Below are 18,930 nucleotides of genomic sequence, written 5' to 3'. Positions count from 1 at the left end.
GACTGACTACAGCAGGTATGAGAGGTCAAGGTTCAAGCAGTAAGGGGTTTGTAGTAGTATGGGTAATAATGGCAACATTCCCATGTCTTTCCTCCTCTCAATCAGTGGATGTTTCCAACATGTCTGATGCTCTTGTGTTATCAGTATTACAGATACATGTATCTATGAGATGCCTCTTAGCTCTTTCACAGTTCTTTTTCTACGAGTCACCATCACATCAGGTTTTCCTCATGGACCTGGTATGTCCATCTGTAGAAGACAACACGTTTGATAAACCTTATGGGAGCAGAGGACAAACAGCAGTACAGCAAACAGAGACAAAGACGGCCTGAGTGGCAGCGCAGTGCTCCGAGAGGATAAGTGTGTGGGGAGGGGGTGGGAGCTGGTGGTGCAAAGAGGTGTGGGTGTTGCTCATTAGTGGCCACACTGCAACAATTAGGGGGAACTGGAGGAGCATGCCAGTGCTTTGTAGCTAACAGAGGGGGAGTGGACAGGACGGCGGGGTGACTGGCCTATTGTATCGCAGCCTGTTGGGGAGGGAGGCGGCTAAGCATGGCACGCTTTGGTCTGCTTCCAACTACATGTGTGCAGAGGAGAGTGATGAGGAGCCTCCCCGCCATGTGTTAGCATCATTATTGAAATCAGGTTTAACCACAAGCTCACTGACTGGACTTCCAGCTGTGTGGTAAAAGTAGAATACAACAATGACAGCTAGTACAATTTAAAAACACAAGTAAGAAATACATCTCTAGTGTGAAATTGTGATAATGTGTTTTTGGCCACAACATAAATAAATGGACTAATCAGCCTCGTGTGGCTGGAGTTTTAGGGTGAGGCACCAACGCAGTCTTTAAAGTCATACAACAGGAAACATTCTAGTTTTACAAAGCACTTAAACCAAAATATGACTTCATTTTCATTTACTTGTTCCTTTAAAGAAAATGGGATTAAAGGAGTCAATGTTGGCCTAAAAATAATTGATGCACTGCACTATGAATAGTTACAGATATAAATATATAAACCCATAAGAAGCAGTAGTAAAAAGCTAAAACCCATCCCCACCACTGACAGGTGTGAATCCACCATGTCAGAGTGGATCACCGCTGGGATGCACGAGGTCAATCAGTGAAAGGAAGAGGGCGACATACCACACGACAGCTGCAGAGCAGTTAATGAAGCTCACACCAAGGTGCTAATTTGAGAGGAGGAGTAAAGTGTGTGAGCATCATCTCTTATAATAATGTGTGTCTTCTGTCTCCTCACAGTCTAAAAAGCTGAATCACACGTCTGTCAAACAGCAGCCTTCATGTAAAAACCTCCCGCTGACAAACACTGAAGGCAGAGATGCAATGCTACACTAAACACTCAGCTCTAGTTTAGATCCAACAAAAAGAGTATTGCACTGAAAATAAGTGCAGTCTTACTTTTCTGTTGCTTTTACAATTCATGTCTTTTTTTTGTGCATGGAAATTGAATTGGAAAACAGTATGTGAGAGACAGAACTGTTTGATTGACTTCACTTACAACAAATACACCTGTGCATGGACAAAGTTCAATGATGTCTCATAGCATGAGAACAATGTGCAACCTGAGTGAGCCCTGTACTTTTTAAACATTGTGATATTCAATATAAACGACAGAGAACATAGCCAACAGAAAGTAGGAAACTTTCAAGCGATCTCCCTCCGGTCAACTGCCCCCATGTTTAGGTCTTCGTAGTGAAATGAGGAGGTACCGTAGGTATCGAGATCACCAATCAGCCGTTTCTTGTCTACAGAAACAGGACATCCAACAAAAGCCTCGTCACTCACAGTCAGTAAGGAATGTCCTGACAGAAAAGGATGAAATCCAGCCCATTAGCTTGCTTCGCATTCAGACTCTGGGTCATGGACATAATGCAAAAAAATGATTTGGCCTATATTGAGAGCGCTATTGTGCATCCCTGGGATCATTTCTATCACTGGCCCGAGAAGACAACAAAGTCTTGACTTAGCTGGTAGCCTACAAGGTCCAAATCTAGAATTGTGGATATTGATGCATGTTATTTACCAGCACGTTTAACCGTAGCAGAGAGCCAACGCTTTTACAACAGCACCAACAACACACAGCACAAGATTTACATCCATTTAAACCTCAACAGACCTCTCTACGTATCTGCACACACACCTCGTTGCAGATCTGAATTAATCATATAGGTTTCAGTAAAAGGGCATATCTGTGAATTGATAAGAAAACATAGTAAGTGGTGACATAACAACCACAGCCGTATGTTCGGAGAGTGAGTCTCACCGTCAGAACGGAGAGCAGCTCGTGGAGAGGCAGCTCCGCCTTCAGTCGCTCTTTAAAGGTGCCAATGGTCTGATGCCTCAGGTAGTAGTAGGAGGCGATGCGACCGTAGGTCAGTGGCTCAATGGTCCGATCATCCTGGAGCATTAATGGAACAATTTAACAAACCACAACCAGATCCCATGTTAAACAGCTTTGTGTCATTTCACAATACTCCACTCACTCACCTCCTTTATCTCTATGCAGAAAGAGCATTCCAGCTCCCGCAGGCTTTTCTCCACCAGGTTGGACAGGTATTTGTTAATGGACTCGTGGCTGATGTCTTCTAGGCTGTAATAACTAAACACAGGACAAAAGGGAGTGATTACAAAACACACAGCAATGAGCTTATGTAAAAACAGAAGAAAGTCCGTTTCTGTTCTGTTGAACAGAAAACTTGTGTTGTTTAACACGCTTCATATTTTCCCACTGCCCTGTGGAAGGAGAGGCTAAGCAGATAGAAATATTGTTTGACATTTTTAAGATGTGCTGAGTAATGATTGAGGGAGTGCAGGCAGACATATGCTGCAGGTTGAATTCCACTGCTTACATCATAACTCCTCACTGACTGTGCGACAGAGTATCCTGGTTGAGTGTTTTGGTCTAAGGCGGAGTCACACCATTTTGACACATTCATTTGTAGGGTTAGGCCATTACAAAGGGGGAGCTAGCGTAGCTTATTTTAGCTAAACAGAAGTATAAGCTGCTCCACAGTGGGAGGGTTTACAGACAGTTATACGATGTACAATATGTTGTACAAGTACATGTCCTGAATAAACTGTGAACTTCTTGTCTGGTCAGCTTGGAGAGCTATTGTGCATTAGCGTATGTCCTCCTGCTCTGTAGGCATTCTATTGATATTGATATCCATTGTATTGTACTCTTTGTTGTGGCCCAGGCCTTACGTCATGTAAATAAACCACGTACATATCAGCTGTGAGCTCCACATCTTCTTGTCTGGTCAGCTTGGAGAGCTATTGTGACCTTCGCTAGCATATTACCAGGCGAGCCGCACATTAGCGCTAAACTCGCTGGTGGCATTAGTTCACCAACTAGCCCTGCTCAACTAGCACGACATCACCGAGCTTCTGTCACCATCTATTTCACAAGTATGTTGAATTAACATCACTGGGCCACTTTCCGGTGTGACGAGGGGTTCATGAGCATGTGACCAGCTCAAGTTGTACTAGTCAGTAATACAATACATACAGAATGATAAACAGTGCTATGATGACTACCTGGAAGAAAAAACAAAACTGGGTTTGTCCAGTTTTGGTTCTGACATGAATGCAACACTGTAGACTCCCTGGGTAGAAACATGTACACAACAATATCAGGTTCCATGTTAACATCATATCCCGGATACGATAACATACAGGATAAGACTCATAACCAAGCTAAGACTTGATACGGGTTCCCCTCCTCAGTGACGTACCAGTGTGATGGAACCTCATTGGGGCCAAATGAAACACAAAGGAAACAATGGTAAAATGGCTCGTCACTAATGCCTCAATACATTGTTGCTGGTTGTAATCTGGTACACACTGTTGTGGTGTGAAGAAAAGCTACAGCCTGAAATTATTACCTGAAATAAGACAACCAGTGGCCAGACAAAATAGGTTCCATGCTCAGCACTGCTTAGTAAGAGTTACCACATGAGGCTCAGCAGAAAAGTAATCAAAGACACTCTTCATCAGCTCATAATGCCAATATGTGTGCAAGTCAAATAAAAGAGCGAAGGAAACCAGGCCTGCTTTCAATATAGCTGGTAGAAACAGATGCCAAATGTCCTAAAGGTATGTTTGCAAGGGTGAAAAAACCTGTGGACATTAGTAATGGAAGTAATGTAATGTAAAATATGTGCTGGTTAAGATGGAGAACTGTTCACAGAACATTACTGGTGGTTACGTGGGCTCTTTGAGAGCCATCTGGTTGTTCTCGAGTGTCAGTTGATGAAGATGGTCCTTTGTAAATTGCTGTATAAGTTGCAATACAGTTTTGTGTGAGATCTTCCTTTTGTTTGTTTCAGAAAGCTAAGATGAAATACAAATCTGCTATTAGAAACAAGCAAGTCATTAAACTGCATCCTTTAGTGACACTAATTCGGACTGAAAACACTTGTACAGATGTGGGTTTAGGGAGTAGAAGGCTGCTGGGGTTACTGACATTTAAGATATTTAGCAAGGTGATCCATTTAATCTATTCAACAATTAAAAGGGACAGGTTTTAAAATGTCTTATGCGTATACTATTTCGATAATCTCATTAAAGTACTTGGCATTTCCATCTATCCACACTTATCTAGGTCTAGTAAGTCAGTAAGGTAGTCCAGCAGTCAATTTCCCTAGCCATGTCCTCCAGTTCCCCCAGGGGATCCCAAAACATCCCCCGGCAAGAAAGGATTCATAGTCCCTCAGCCTGCTCTGGGTCTTCCCCGTGGTCCCCTACCAGTTGGATGTGATGTGAATACAGCCACAGGGATGTGTGTAGTGTTGATCCTGATCAAGTGAACCCCCTCAACTGACTCGTTTAAATGTGAAGGAATGCCGAGCTCCCTTCAGATGCCTGAGCCCACCACCCTATCTCTAACGGTGAGCCCAGTCACCTCGCAACTTGTATCCTCATTCTTTTCCAAACCTCATGACCATAGGTGAGGATTGGATCGTAGATGGACCAGTAAATTGAGAGCCACTATGACTGTGTGACTTCTGGTGGTGCACCTATCTTCCTGTTAATCTTGTACTGGAACCTACCCTAGCTTGTGAACAAGACTCCAAGATACTTAAAAACTCATACTCCTTGTCCACTAAACGCTTGCTCATGAACCCTCCTCGCAAGAGAAAGATGTCAGGGGAGCAGCTAAAGTTGGAGCATCAGAAGTTCTCTGATGACTCTGCAGTAGTCGGGTGTATAAGGGACGGACGGGAGGAGGAGTACAGTAGTAGTGGCAGTAGTGGAGGACTTTGTGGAGTGGGCCGGTCAAAATCACCTGCTTCTGAACGTGGCCAAGACCCAAGACCAGAGAGATGGTGGTCGACTTCAGGAGGAAGATGACGGCTCCACAACCGCTGAGAGTTGTGGGAGAGGACGTGGACATGGTGGAGGAGTACAAGGTCCTGGGTGTATCCATCGACAACAGACTGAACTGAAGACCAACATCAACGCTGTGTACAAGAAGGGGATGAGTCGACTCTTTTTCTTGAGGAAACTTCGATCCTTCAACGTGTGCAGATGTTGGAGATGTTCTACCAGTCTGTTGAGGTCAGTGGACTTTACTTCTCCGTAGTCTGCTGGGGGAGCAGCAATGGAGCCGGAGACACCAACAGACTTAACAAACTGATTAAGAAGGCCGGCTCCATCATCGGCTGTAAACAAGACTATCTGGAACAGGTGGTGCAGAGGAGGACACTGAAGAAACTGTTATCCATATTGGATTACCCGGACCACCCTCTCCACCACCTACTGCAGGGACAGACCTGTCCAGCTCCACTGTCACAAGAACAGGTACAGGAGAACATTCCTGTATCTGATATAACACTCTACAATCAATCACCTCTGGCCAGATCTTCATCCCTCAAATGACTACAACAACACTACACAGTTGTTGCTTGTTGTTGGTGATCCTTGCACTACTGTTTAGTTTGCTTAGCTTACCTAGTTGTTAATTTAATACCATTCTAATTCATTGTATATACTTTGCATTTTTATTATTTTTTTATTCTATTTTATCGTATTTTTTATTATTTAATTTCTTCAAATTCAATATCGGCTCTGTTATTTTATTATACCGTTTGTGCATTTCCATACGTAATATTTTATATTTTATCTTACTCAGTAAATTGCTGCGGCTACAAACTAATTTCCCCCTGGGGATGAATAAAGTTGATATCTATCTATCTATAACTAAAGAGGTCCACTGTCCCATCACCACTGCTCCTCTTGAATATGAGGCTCAAATTGGCCATGTTTTCTTTGTCCATTGATAACAACAGTCTGGTCTTCTGGTCCAAACACAGAACAACTTCTTGGATTTAAAAGAGTTATGGATCCAAAAACTAGCTAGAAGAAAATGAAAACGGTAATACAATGGGTTATTAACAGAGAGTCCGGGGATCAACCACAGAGTATGTGGATGAACATGGACCAACAAAATCAAACAAAACACTGTCCAAGAGGAGCTTTAAGTTGTGGAGAAAAGTAAAAATAATAGCTAGGATGACTGCCGATAAGTCAGTTAACAGGTGAGGGGGAGTATTATATTACGGTCATTTTACAGTTTTATGCATAATGCATGCAAACCTTTAAAAGAAATCGCCCACTTCTCATATTACATTAAAACAAATGATATCTTCATGATCATCATACAGAATCATTTATTGTGCAGTTGGGAGAAGGGAGGAGTAATCACAGCCTCACTTGTGGGCTGAAAGCAGCAGTTTAGACGGTAATAGTCAAATTTAATGGCCGTTTAATGTTAAGTATTTCTTTCATTCCCATCACCCCACATGTTAACAGCACGCGGTTCTAAGCGCTGAATGTGTTTATTACTGAACACATTTCACAGATCTTTACTGGTGGCAGGGCCTGTCTGATTAAGTCATGGCCATTAGCATCATCACCATTAGGCTCCTGATGGCGCAGGGAGTCAGCCTGCAGAGGTTTACGATACCCATGGGACCCTGTGTGTAACTGTGTGTGTGTGTGTGTGTGTGTGTGTGTGTGTGTGTGTGTGTGTGTGTGTGTGTGTGTGTGTGTAGTGGGAATCAAAGCATCAAAGCGGCGGAGATAGATTAGCTGTTCAGATATAAAACACAGCTGCGTGGAGATAACAGTGTCAGGGGATCTGCGCATTCACAGGCAAAATTGATGACGTTGAATATCATTTGATGTAACGTGAAGCTGAATTTAAGAGGGCCAGTATACAACTGTTGATTAAGGAGCATGCAATAAAGGCAAAATATGTTCGTCATACTGGAACCAAACTCAGTTTTGATTTACTGGAAGACCTGTGGGTCTAACTTAGTGTCAACTGTAAGTGCAAGTAATGTAATACAAAGAACAGTCAGCCCAGTCATATTGTGGTGTGAATGTTGCTGTACCCATGTAGGCCCTACACGGTCTATTAAAGAATCTATAGAATCGATCAAAACCACTATCCTCTGATACAGTCACTATGGGATGGAGATCAATAGCGTTTCCTCAAATCTAAATCCAATATCAAACCCACTTACCAAATCTGAAATGTTCTCAAATCCGCTCTATGTTTAACTGTCAACATTTTCAAGTAACTAGATAAAAAGAACTAAAAGTCAAAGGTGTGGAATCAGCTATTGTTAGCTGAGACGAAACGTTTTCAGTGGTGATCTGATTAATGTTCCCAACCTGAAAATGAGCAGCAGCAGATAAGAAATGTTGATTAAATGTATCTGACGCATTGAAATTAAATAACAGGTTTAGTCTACTTACTGTTACGCCTCATTTATTTGATAAGATAGTTGATCCCAATGCCGGAGAGCCGGGTGCAAAACTATTGAGTTGATGAGCTTCAAGTACTGATTTAATGCATAAAAGTACACAGTACGGAGAAAACACATTGGTTGTGGAAATCATTGTGACTAGATAAAAAAAACGAGGTAATACATTGGCAACCCATGCTCGATTCGACCTCATGACCTCATCCCTCCCAGACGTTCCAAAAAAACATCTAACAATCCGCAGTAATGGTTTACTAATCTGTTTCCTCCATTTGTTAGTCTGTTCACACTGTTGACCAATCCGCTCCATTGGTTTATTGATGTGTTCACACTGTTGACCAATCCGCTCCATTGGTTTATTAATCTGTTCACACTGTTGACCAATCCGCTCCATTGGTTTATTAATCTGTTCAGTGTTGACCAATCCGCTCCATTGGTTTATTAATCTGTTCAGTGTTGACCAATCCGCTCCATTGGTTTATTAATCTGTTCACTGTTGACCAATCCACTCCATTGGTTTATTAATCTGTTCACACTGTTGACCAATCCGCTGCATTGGTTTATTAATCTGTTCACACTGTTGACCAATCCGCTCCATTGGTTTATTAATCTGTTCACTGTTGACCAATCCGCTCCATTGGTTTATTAATCTGTTCAGTGTTGACCAATCCGCTCTTTTGCATGTTCTGGAACTCCATGTAAACTCATGTCAGCGTGGGTTCCATGTGGATCTCCGGTTTTCTCCCACAGTCCAAAGACATCCTAACATATCGATTAGGCTAATTAAGTTGCTCTATAATTCAACCATTCATCTTTGTAAAAGGTGAGGTGGTAGTTGCAGTACTTTTCTAATCCTGGGTCTCATTAGTGTGAGATTCAAACAGTTTTCCAGGCTTTTTGTCATTTCAATTCATAGCGAGAGACAGTGCAGTCTGGAGAGATACAGAAGGGAAATGATATCCAAGGCCCTGGTCCACGTACATGTTGTGTTTACATGATCAATACCAGCCAGAGGATCACCATAAATGCTGTTTGAGGCGGTCCAGCAGTCCTAGACCGACAACTAAACCCATGTCATTGTTTTGCTGAAAATTGAACATTGAATATTGCCCTTAAATCCTAGAATCCAAAATGAGTGTCCGGTTTCACAGACCTGTATTGGTACAACCCTACTGCTAGGCCTCAGTCAGAGAGTGGATTGGTAAATGTGGGATGACAGCCGTGCAAATACCAACAGGCTGGAATGTTCTGGAATGGTCTCTGTCTACACAGCAGATGTTTGACCGAAGAACATGGCACTCCTCTAAACAGGTTGTGAGAGCGGTCCAAGAATGTGTGCATGCGTGTTTGCTTTAGTTCTGAACTGCATGATCTGCTGCCGTTGGTGATAAAATGTGGTGTGAGCTGGTTTGCCTAACCTGGGGTTCATCACCAGCCGCCTGAAGAAGTACGTCCAGGTGATGTAGTCCATTGCATCCTGTTTGGATGAGATGGTTCCTGCAGCGATCTCAGCATTCAGATGGTCTGACAGCACACTGAGGAGGCTGGAGATATGACACACAATCACAGGAGACCTAGTTACCATCAGCCAGAATACTGTTTGTGGGGTAAGTCTGCACCACAAGAGGAGCTTTGATTAGCTGATCAACAACACATACTTTGCCAACAATTCTGAATATTAAATAATAGTTTCATTCATTTTCAAGCACAAATGTCAAAATATTGGTCAATGTGAAAATGTGGTGCCTTTCCCTGTCTTATGATACCCCTAAATAAAACGTCTTTGTGTTTTAAACTGTTGGTTAAACACAGACATATTTGAAGATCACTCACTCACTCACTCACTCACTCACTCACTCACTCACTCACTCACTCACTCACTCACTCACTCACTCACTCACTCACTCACTCACTCACACACACACACACACACACACATACTCACACTCACACACATATAATCATATATTTATTTTTCAATCAGATAGCTCCTGATCAAAATCCAGTTGCCAGTTTTAGGCCACTGCACAGTTCTTGTATTCTTGCACGGTAATGTTTAGAAAACATTTATTTAGTTCACCATCTTTTGGTAAATGTTGGAAAAAAAAAAAAAAGTAAACTAAAGAAAACCAAAAAGATGATCACATTTACATAGTGATGAAGTAATCAGAGGTAAACTCAATTATAGAAGTAGAGATTCACAAGTTCCAACATTATTATGAACCACAAGAGCAAAATGGATCCATGAAGACATGTTTGACCCTCGTCACCAAGTCAAACTATGTTATGCTGGATTTTAGTCCTTTCATTTCTATTGTCATCCCATATTCTCCATTCAATCAATTTCCATCATTGTATTCATTTGGTTACTCTCGTACCGCATCACTAAACACACGCTCCATGCAGCACAGATCTGAGCCAGTACAGCTTGTGAAGCAGCTCCTGACAAAGCCGGTCATAAGCAGTTGTGTTACGGCTCCCCGGTCTGTACTGGCCAGTCTGCTCCCAGTATGGGACAACTGCGGCTATTTGCTGAACTGGAGCGCCGTCTTCCTGTAAGACTGGTGCTGTGTGCGACAACATTTTCCACACACACCTTCTGCTGCTACAATGCTACACATTTTCCCCTGTCACTTTAAGATCAAGGGTTTTTATTTGAATGGGTGACAGTGTGACAGTGAAGAGTATCTTGTTCAAAGAGGAAAATCATTTGTAGGTGCAGCCCCTGGTCTTTGATATAACAGACAGCAGACGTGTGGCTGTTACCTGGACTCTACGGGGAAAGGCTCATAGAGGAACTTCTTGTAGAAATCCTTCTTGATGTCATGGACGAGGATGACGGCTTTGCCCTGGTCATCGAACTGAGGCCGACCTGCTCGGCCCATCATCTGCAGAACATCTACACACGCAGCACAAGGTTGAGATAAATGTCATTAATCAAATCATGTAAAGTCATAATGTAATGGGCAAATGACACAATCGTCATGGCGGCAAAACTAGGAATTATACCTAAAGGCAGAAACGCACTGAAAGTGATAAATGAAGCACCTCTGGACACGCGTCTGCACTGCAGGCCTCACATCTGAACACCAACACCACAGGAGCTCAGGATTTTAGGAAAGCGTACAGAAACCCTTGACAACTTGTCTTTTCTGTCACTGATATGATATGAATTGAATGTGAATTTAGCGTCAAACGATCCATGGAAGACGAATCACACTGTTTGAGTTGTTGGCATTACAAAAACGCTTCTCTTACCACTTAAACAATCTTTGGCTGAGTCCCGACAGCGGCCCCCAAGTTACAAACTAAATTCACGTTAACAGCTTACAGCTGATGTGAACTACGGCCGGCGATGTTTGCATTTGACCTCGACAAAGCGTCAGTAGTGGTATTAGTATTAGTTTAAACAATATGTCCCGTAGCTTTGGATTCTTTTTAGCTCGCGTCAAACAGAAAAAACTGCTCAGGTTGCTGGCTCCTCATTTGAAGCTCCAAAATCGAATGTCGGAGTAGAGGCTTCAAAGAAGTTTGACGCACCACATAAAGATTTTGGTTCAACCATTTGAAACAATAGTTGTATAAGTGTGCATCATCAGACGCTTTCAGTGCGGTTGGGCCTTCAAAGAGTCATGAACGGACATTCATTCCATTACTTTCATTACACAGTTATGATGTGAACATCTATCCTGCTATGGTACATTAAGGGAGTCTGTCCTGTATGAGAAGAGACTTCTGTGGACCTGTAATGGGGTAGTCCACGTAGCGCCTGGATTTGCCATCAAAGTATTCAGTTCCCTTAACGACCACCAGGTGAGCAGGGAAGTTCACCCCCCAAGCCAGAGTACTGGTGGCAATCAGAACCTGAAAACAGAGACGAGAACTAACTGGAATCACACAACAACAAAATTACACAACTTTAAATAACTGAAAAATATGAAATGAAATAAAATATCTACAGAACGTTTGAGTAGTGTAAACATGAATATGTTCTGCATATGTATATGCAATGTATCCATCACATCCACAACAGTTCAATATTTTAAGCAGATGCCACAGATGTCACGTGTCAGACCAGAGCTTTAAGCTGACCAGCAGTACAGAAGGGATCAAATCTGCAGTGAACACTCGGTAGGTGAGCTGAAGGGTGAGCCGCGTCGTTTGGAGGATGGTTAAGCAGTCTGTTCTGTTCTGGTGAGCGGCATGAGGTCCTACCTGGATCTTACAGTTGACAAACAGCTCCTCCACAGTCTTCCTGTCTCTCTCATGCAGGCCTGCGTGATGCATGCCGATCCCAAAGGCCAGCGTTAGCTTCAGGTTAGAATCCCGCACCGTGGCGATGATGGCCTCGATCTAGAGACGGACCAGAGCAGCGACAGTGACGGGTCAAAGAACGAACCAAACTCAACGACGCAGCAGAGGGCTGAGCTGCCTGTTAGATGAGAACATTGACAACACGCTCATGTCGGTTCTATGCAGGGTTACTGTCAAACTGAAATGATTGTTTTCTCCCCAATAGATCTAGGATTTTATCAATACTAGTACTCTTATTGCTTATTGGTTAGGTTTGTGATCCATAGTCTGGATTATTTTATGAGAAAGAAGATGAATAAGAAAAGAATCCACGTTGCTTTATTATTCTTGTATGTAAACAAATAGTGTTTCTATTCTTGAGCAGCATTAGAAGTTCTAAAATCACATTCTCAGATTATTACTTGTGAGGGTTTTATTGTGTTTGAGACATCTACTACAGTCAAATGTTTCCTTCTCTCTGATCGTGATGCGAGTCTCACGCTGCACTGAGCCGGAGACAAAGACACAGAGACGAGGACATCTCAGTCCACAACTAAGAGAGTACCAATAGCACCAACTTTTAACTCCGGGCCGCATCGATACTAACAGGTTTTTACTCATTTAGAACCGGTTCTTGTTTAGAACCGGGTTTCGGGGGGGCATCCCTACTCTTCAACGTTGTTGTGACCCGACACCTGTAGAAGGATCATTTACGAGACCACCATAGTCCCAGTTCAGTTACAGCCATGTGGCTCATTAACATGGCTCCCCTCTGGTTCCAGGAGGATCGGGGCATCTTGCCTTGTGTTCTCTAATGTCTTCCAGCCAAGACAACCTGTGGGGTTCAAGGTGAACCAGGTGTGACCTGAGACCGAGCTGTGGAGCAGAGCTGCAGGAGGAACCAGGGGCACCAACTGGTTTCTGTTCTTTGTCTTTTCAAAAATACTGTATTTGAAGGTAAAGTGTGGAAAAAAAGACAATTTACTGTGCACCAGCAAAACTGATATGCAGTGTATATTACATTACATTATATTACCTTATATATATATATATATATACACATATATATATATATATATATATATATATATATATATATATATACACATATATATATATATATATATATATACACACATATATATATATATATATATATATATATATATATATATACACATATATATATATATATATATATATATATATATACATACATATGTATAAATATAACATTTTCCCGCATCTTTCAAATACTAATAATAAGTAATAGAGTGAACGCCCAGGCCCGGCAGAAGAGAGCCGGGCATTGGGGCGGCAGCAGAGGAAGAAAGAGCTGTCAGGGCAGAGGGGGGGTTTGAGGCGGTGGGTGACCCCCGGTGAGAGTTAAGCAGCTATCGCCAGAAGCCTGTCAGTCAAACAGCAGGGAGCTGAGCTGCTACACGGGCCAGCGCAGAGAAGCAGCAGGCAGCAGCACATGTCAGCGGAACACACACAGAGGCCGGGGACGCTGTGCACACAGACAGGGGCTGGGCCTGTTAGGAGACGGTGTATCTGCAGGGTTCAGGAGACACAACTGAGGACTATGCATCAATTCTGAACCTGAGTCTATCATCGTCGAGTTCACAATGCTACAACATGCATTCTAATAGAAAACAGAGGAGGTGATGATTGAAATGATGGTCAGCAAGTGAGTTTTCCACAAGCCTTCTGCATCTTCTGTCACTTTATAGCAAAGATGAGGAATACTTTCCTCTAGAGGATCAGCCTCAGGATCTATTAAACACAAAGTGTTACACGAGATCTGTGACCAAGAGAAAGCTCACTGATGCTTTGTTCATGGAAATGACAGCATCCCCACGTCTCAAAAGTACTGATTATATATTTTAAATCTCCATGTAGCAAATCTTCTTGAGACTTAACTTCAAGTGTTTTAGACGGACCGAGCCACCGCTGCAAAAAACAGTCAGATCAATCTCTGTTATTCTGAAATAGTCACCATGAGCACCGACTAATAATTCCTATTAACTTTCCGCTCCCTAAAGCCTCTAATAAATGCAATGTTCATTACATAACATAGTACAAAGTTGTGTCTTAAGTTTGTCCAGACGCTACTTGAATGTCCATTATTTTGTCCGTTATGGAGAGTGTCTATCCTCTGGTGAGCATGAACGTGCTCAGTAAGTTTTACTACATTTGGATATTTCTTTGGCATCATGAGATCACGTGAGAGTGGAGGGATCACATATCACACAAAAATCCACCCTGTCAGGCTTTGAGTGAAGAAGATGCGTCCTGTAGAAGCCACAGCATGGACCAATCAGGCTCCTGTGAGGAGCTTTCATCCGTGTGTTAAGGGGAGCTGCTTTACATCCTTCATACGGGCCACAGGAGTGTGTGGGACGACACAGGGAGACGACTGTTCGCACCAAGTCAGTTGCTAAATTTACTAGCTTGTCCTTTTAATTGCCCCGGGCACGTGGGCGATCCGAGCAGTCGAGCCCACTTGCATTTAGATTCACTCCCATGCTTTGCAAAGCCATGTAATATGTGTTGTTCAAACTATAATATAACAATGACATAAGAACTGGCAGGAAGACTGTCCCGTATGTATGCGCTCCTGGTCCAAGTGTCATTTGGTGGGGGGAGATTCAAGACGAGCACCTTTTGTTCACGCTCCAAAACATCAGAGGACAGTTCCTTAACTCACCAGCGTCATGCTGGCAGCCTCGTGTATTTAGAGGAAACAATGACGTTTGATTGTGTAAAATAACAAGGCAACAGCAGACAAGAATAAACATGTGACGTAGACTGTAATTATGTGACGTAGAGTGTGCTATGTGACGTAGAGTGTGCTATGTGACCTGGACTGTACTATGTGATGTAGACTGTACTATCTGATGTAGACCGTACTATGTGACGTAGACTGTACTATGTGATGTAGACTGTACTATGTGACGTAGACCGTACTATGTGACGTAGACTGTACTATGTGATGTAGACCGTACTATCTGATGTAGACCGTACTATGTGACGTAGACCGTACTATGTGACGTAGACCGTACTATCTGATGTAGACTGTACTATGTGACGTAGACCGTGCTATGTGACGTAGACCGTGCTATGTGACGTAGACTGTGCTATGTGACGTAGACTGTGCTATGTGACGTAGACTGTACTCTGTACTATGGGATGTAGACCGTACTATGTGACGTAGACCATACTATGGGATGTAGACCATACTTTGTGACGTAGACTGTACTATGTGACGTAGACTGTGCTATGTGACGTAGACTGTACTATGTGATGTAGACTGTACTATCTGATGTAGACCGTATTATGTGACGTAGACTGTACTATGTGATGTAGACCATACTTTGTGACGTAGACTGTACTATGTGACGTAGACTGTGCTATGTGACGTAGACTGTACTATGTGATGTAGACTGTACTATCTTATGTAGACCGCACTGTGACGTAGACTGTACTATGTGATGTAGACTGTACTATCTGATGTAGACCGTACTATGTGACGTAGACCGTACTATGGGATGTAGACCATACTATGTGACGTAGACCGTACTATGCAGTAAAGGACTAGGTGTTTGTGTTTAAATAATCACACAACTTTACAAAAGCATGTGACGTTTAAAGCCGCTGACGGCTCTTCCTTCTCCCTCACTGTAACATTGTCAGACATGACGAGGTCTGCTCCATCAGGACTGGATATCCGAGTGTTATAATATTATTAGCATACTTTTCAAATGTGAGCCCAGAGGAGTCATTTGCTCCCATCTTGAACTGATCCTAAGGAATGCACAGACTATATAATGGAGGACACAGGCTTTTCTGGCACAAGTTGGATGGAATTCCATCAGTAATTACACTCAAACCAGCACTTACACAGAGCACAATTCAGCGAGGGGGGGGCAAAGAAAAGGGGCATCCATTGAAATACACATTAAATGAAGGAAATGCACATCTGTGTGTCCGTTCTCTACACTCACGGCTACAGCTGATGTTTACCACAGAGCTTAAAGGGACAGTTCATCCCAAAATCAAAACTACACATTTCCCTCTACTGCAGTGCTATCGATCAGTGTAGATTGTTTTGCTGTGAGTTGGCGAGTCTTGGAGATGTCGGTCTTCGCTCCAGTATAATGGAACTAGATGGCTCTCTGCTTGTGGTGCTCAAAGCACCAAAAAATACATTTGAAAAACTCAAAAGCAACGTCCCAGAAGTCACGACCCGGTCCCTGAAGATAATCCACAGACCGTGTGAGCAGTTTCATGTAGGAACTATTTTCTTTCTATGGAACTATACCCTCCAACCTTATCACTGCACAGAAGGAAGCTTGCGTGACACGAATCCTGCGAGCGCCTTGTGTGTCCCGACATCTAGCGCCGCCGCCACTGCAGTTTTGGGGTGAACTGACCCTTTAATACCTGACTACACAAGCTAAATGTGTACGGACGAGGTCGAGCAACCAGTACCGACCACTTGATGCTTATGGTTGATCCAGCTTCACGTCTACTGCTTTAATTGTGGGTGACCTACTCTCAAAACTGTACCTGAATGCATCCTGTGTAGACACAGCACATACAGCACAGCGTTAGCGTAGCGTACCTCTCTCTCGTCCTGGTGCAGCCACTGTTTAGGGTTGTCCTCTGTGGCCAGGAAGGCGATGAGGTCCAGAGCGGTCAGTCGAGTTTGCCGTCGCGATGAGACAAAAATCAGCACCGGCTTGGCAGGGGAGTGGCTACGTATTGCTGTAAAGATGTACATACAACTTTCACATCCTGTGTCTGTTTGTTGCTGCTGCAGTAACCATTTCAGAATAAATTTGGGTTCAATGATGCTATGTTTAACAATGCCTTTCCTGGTAGGTGCAGCACACATTAAAGAATAAGGCTGCTGTTATTATATATATTATATGTTTTTCTTTCTGTCAAATCCCATAAAAAAACTAAAATGAAGTGTTGGTCTGTCACTGAATACTGTCTGTCTGTGGCCCTCGGTTTAGTCAAGTAAAGCTAAGGATTGTCCCTGTGGTGTACACAATGTGAGGGTCAACAGTGGATAACTAAAAGCCCCTCTTCATTTATCTGGAACACACTCATGGAATGCATTTTGTGTTGTTATTACTTTGACATAACACAAATGAAAATAACTTTGCAGCAGTAAGCTGCTACCAACAAATCAAATGTACACATGTATAAACGTGCACGGAGCATGTACACATGTATAAATGTGCACAGAGCATGTACACATGTATAAACGTGCACGGAGCATGTACACATGTATAAACGTGCACGGAGCATGTGCACATGTATAAACGTGCACGGAGCATGTGCACATGTATAAACGTGCACGGAGCATGTGCACATGTATAAACGTGCACGAAGCATGTGCACATGTATAAACGTGCACGGAGCATGTGCACATGTATAAACGTGCACGGAGCATGTGCACATGTATAAACGTGCACAGAGCATGTACACATGTATAAACGTGCACGGAGCATGTGCACATGTATAAACGTGCACGGAGCATGTGCACATGTATAAACGTGCACGGAGCATGTGCACATGTATAAACGTGCACAGAGCATGTACACATGTATAAACGTGCACGGAGCATGTGCACATGTGGTCATGGAGCGGTACCTTGGAAGGTCGGCTTGTTCATGCTGGCCATGCGGGGGCAGTAGTGCTGCCCTGGGAAACCATGGATGTGAACTTCCAGCGGTACGGGGCGAACAGACGGACGGAAGTTAAACAAGCCCACCTGTTACACAGAGAAAGGATTTAATGTGAGCAGCTGGCAACATGAAGCCCCACCTGGCTGCAATGCAAACTGTCCGTCACTGTCACTGAGGCACAGAGCTGCCGGACTCTGCCGGCCCTGCCTGGGCTACCGAGAGACCTCCTAATGGACCAAATGTGACCATGTGTTTGGGCAGAGAAATGGTAATATTTACGGTTATTAAAAAGTGAATAACGGCAGCTTTAATGTTGAGATGCTGGCCGAAGGAAAACCAAAGAGACTCTGCTGGTATTTGCGGTTAGGAATGGACAATATGAAAGAATGTAACAGTAATGTGCTTTGAATCATTTGTTCACATTGGCGAGCTCAGACTGCAGCTAACATGAGCCTTCATGGAGGTGTGAACCATATCAGCACTGGCCTTCAGTATAAACAGATCAATAAGTCTTCTGTGTATCATCCTCTCTGTTAACAGCTGACAGATCAGCTCATCCAGCCGCTTCACCGCATCATTCCTGATGATTAGGACTCCAGCATGGCCTCCAGACACAGACGATCATAGAGATACATAGATACTACAACATTAACTCCAGCCCTAAAGTATCACTTTATCTTAATTGCTATTATTATATACATTCAATCCGATATGAAGAGGCAGGCAGCAAATGAACCATAGAAATACAGAGCCAGACAAACACTGTGGTTTCTGGCTGGCTTCAGTGCAGCAGAGCTCACTGTTGCTCATGAACACAATCCCTCCATCTCACAAAGAACCGAGAATCCACTGAGCATTAGGAAGCAGCCGTGTTGTGATACGTGGGGTACAGACTGCAGTGTGCTGGTGCCGGGACGGACATCTGACCTGTCCGATCCCCAACCAGTCAGCGAGGTCTCGAGCATTGGCCAGAGCGGTGGACAGACCGACGACGCGGACGGTCCTCGACGTGTGAGAGGAGATGAAGTTGGTCCGGGACACGATGACCTCCAACACTGGACCTCTGTCCTCACCTGCAAACAGACGTAATGGTACAGTCCAATCAGGGTGTTTAAGTAAGACACAGTTATGTGTCCG

The 18,930-nt window shown here is 43.4% G+C and overlaps 1 protein-coding gene across 4 annotated transcripts in view; it reads right to left on the bottom strand.

Moving 5' to 3' along the window:
* The window catches only part of ascc3 (activating signal cointegrator 1 complex subunit 3), a 135,056-nt gene that overhangs the window by 10,132 nt on the left and 105,994 nt on the right, over positions 1–18,930 (bottom strand). For all 4 annotated transcript variants that reach the window (XR_011105313.1, XM_068735146.1, XM_068735148.1 and 1 more), the window contains exons 28-36: positions 18,721–18,866; positions 17,759–17,879; positions 16,719–16,861; positions 12,014–12,151; positions 11,542–11,662; positions 10,565–10,697; positions 9,217–9,342; positions 2,514–2,625; positions 2,290–2,424 (exon numbers count right to left, since the gene is read on the bottom strand). Coding sequence is in view for 3 of the 4 variants with exons in the window: in XM_068735146.1 (XP_068591247.1) it covers positions 2,290–2,424; positions 2,514–2,625; positions 9,217–9,342; positions 10,565–10,697; positions 11,542–11,662; positions 12,014–12,151; positions 16,719–16,861; positions 17,759–17,879; positions 18,721–18,866 (1,175 nt within the window). In the remaining variant the exon portion in view is untranslated. The remainder of the gene's footprint in view (positions 1–2,289; positions 2,425–2,513; positions 2,626–9,216; positions 9,343–10,564; positions 10,698–11,541; positions 11,663–12,013; positions 12,152–16,718; positions 16,862–17,758; positions 17,880–18,720; positions 18,867–18,930) is intronic.

Source organism: Cebidichthys violaceus, unplaced genomic scaffold (assembly GCF_023349555.1).
Source record: "Cebidichthys violaceus isolate CVI_PGR_0920_01 unplaced genomic scaffold, fCebVio1.0.p SCAF_7, whole genome shotgun sequence".
Taxonomy (NCBI): domain Eukaryota; kingdom Metazoa; phylum Chordata; class Actinopteri; order Perciformes; family Stichaeidae; genus Cebidichthys; species Cebidichthys violaceus.
This window is presented reverse-complemented; position numbering and strand designations above follow the sequence as displayed.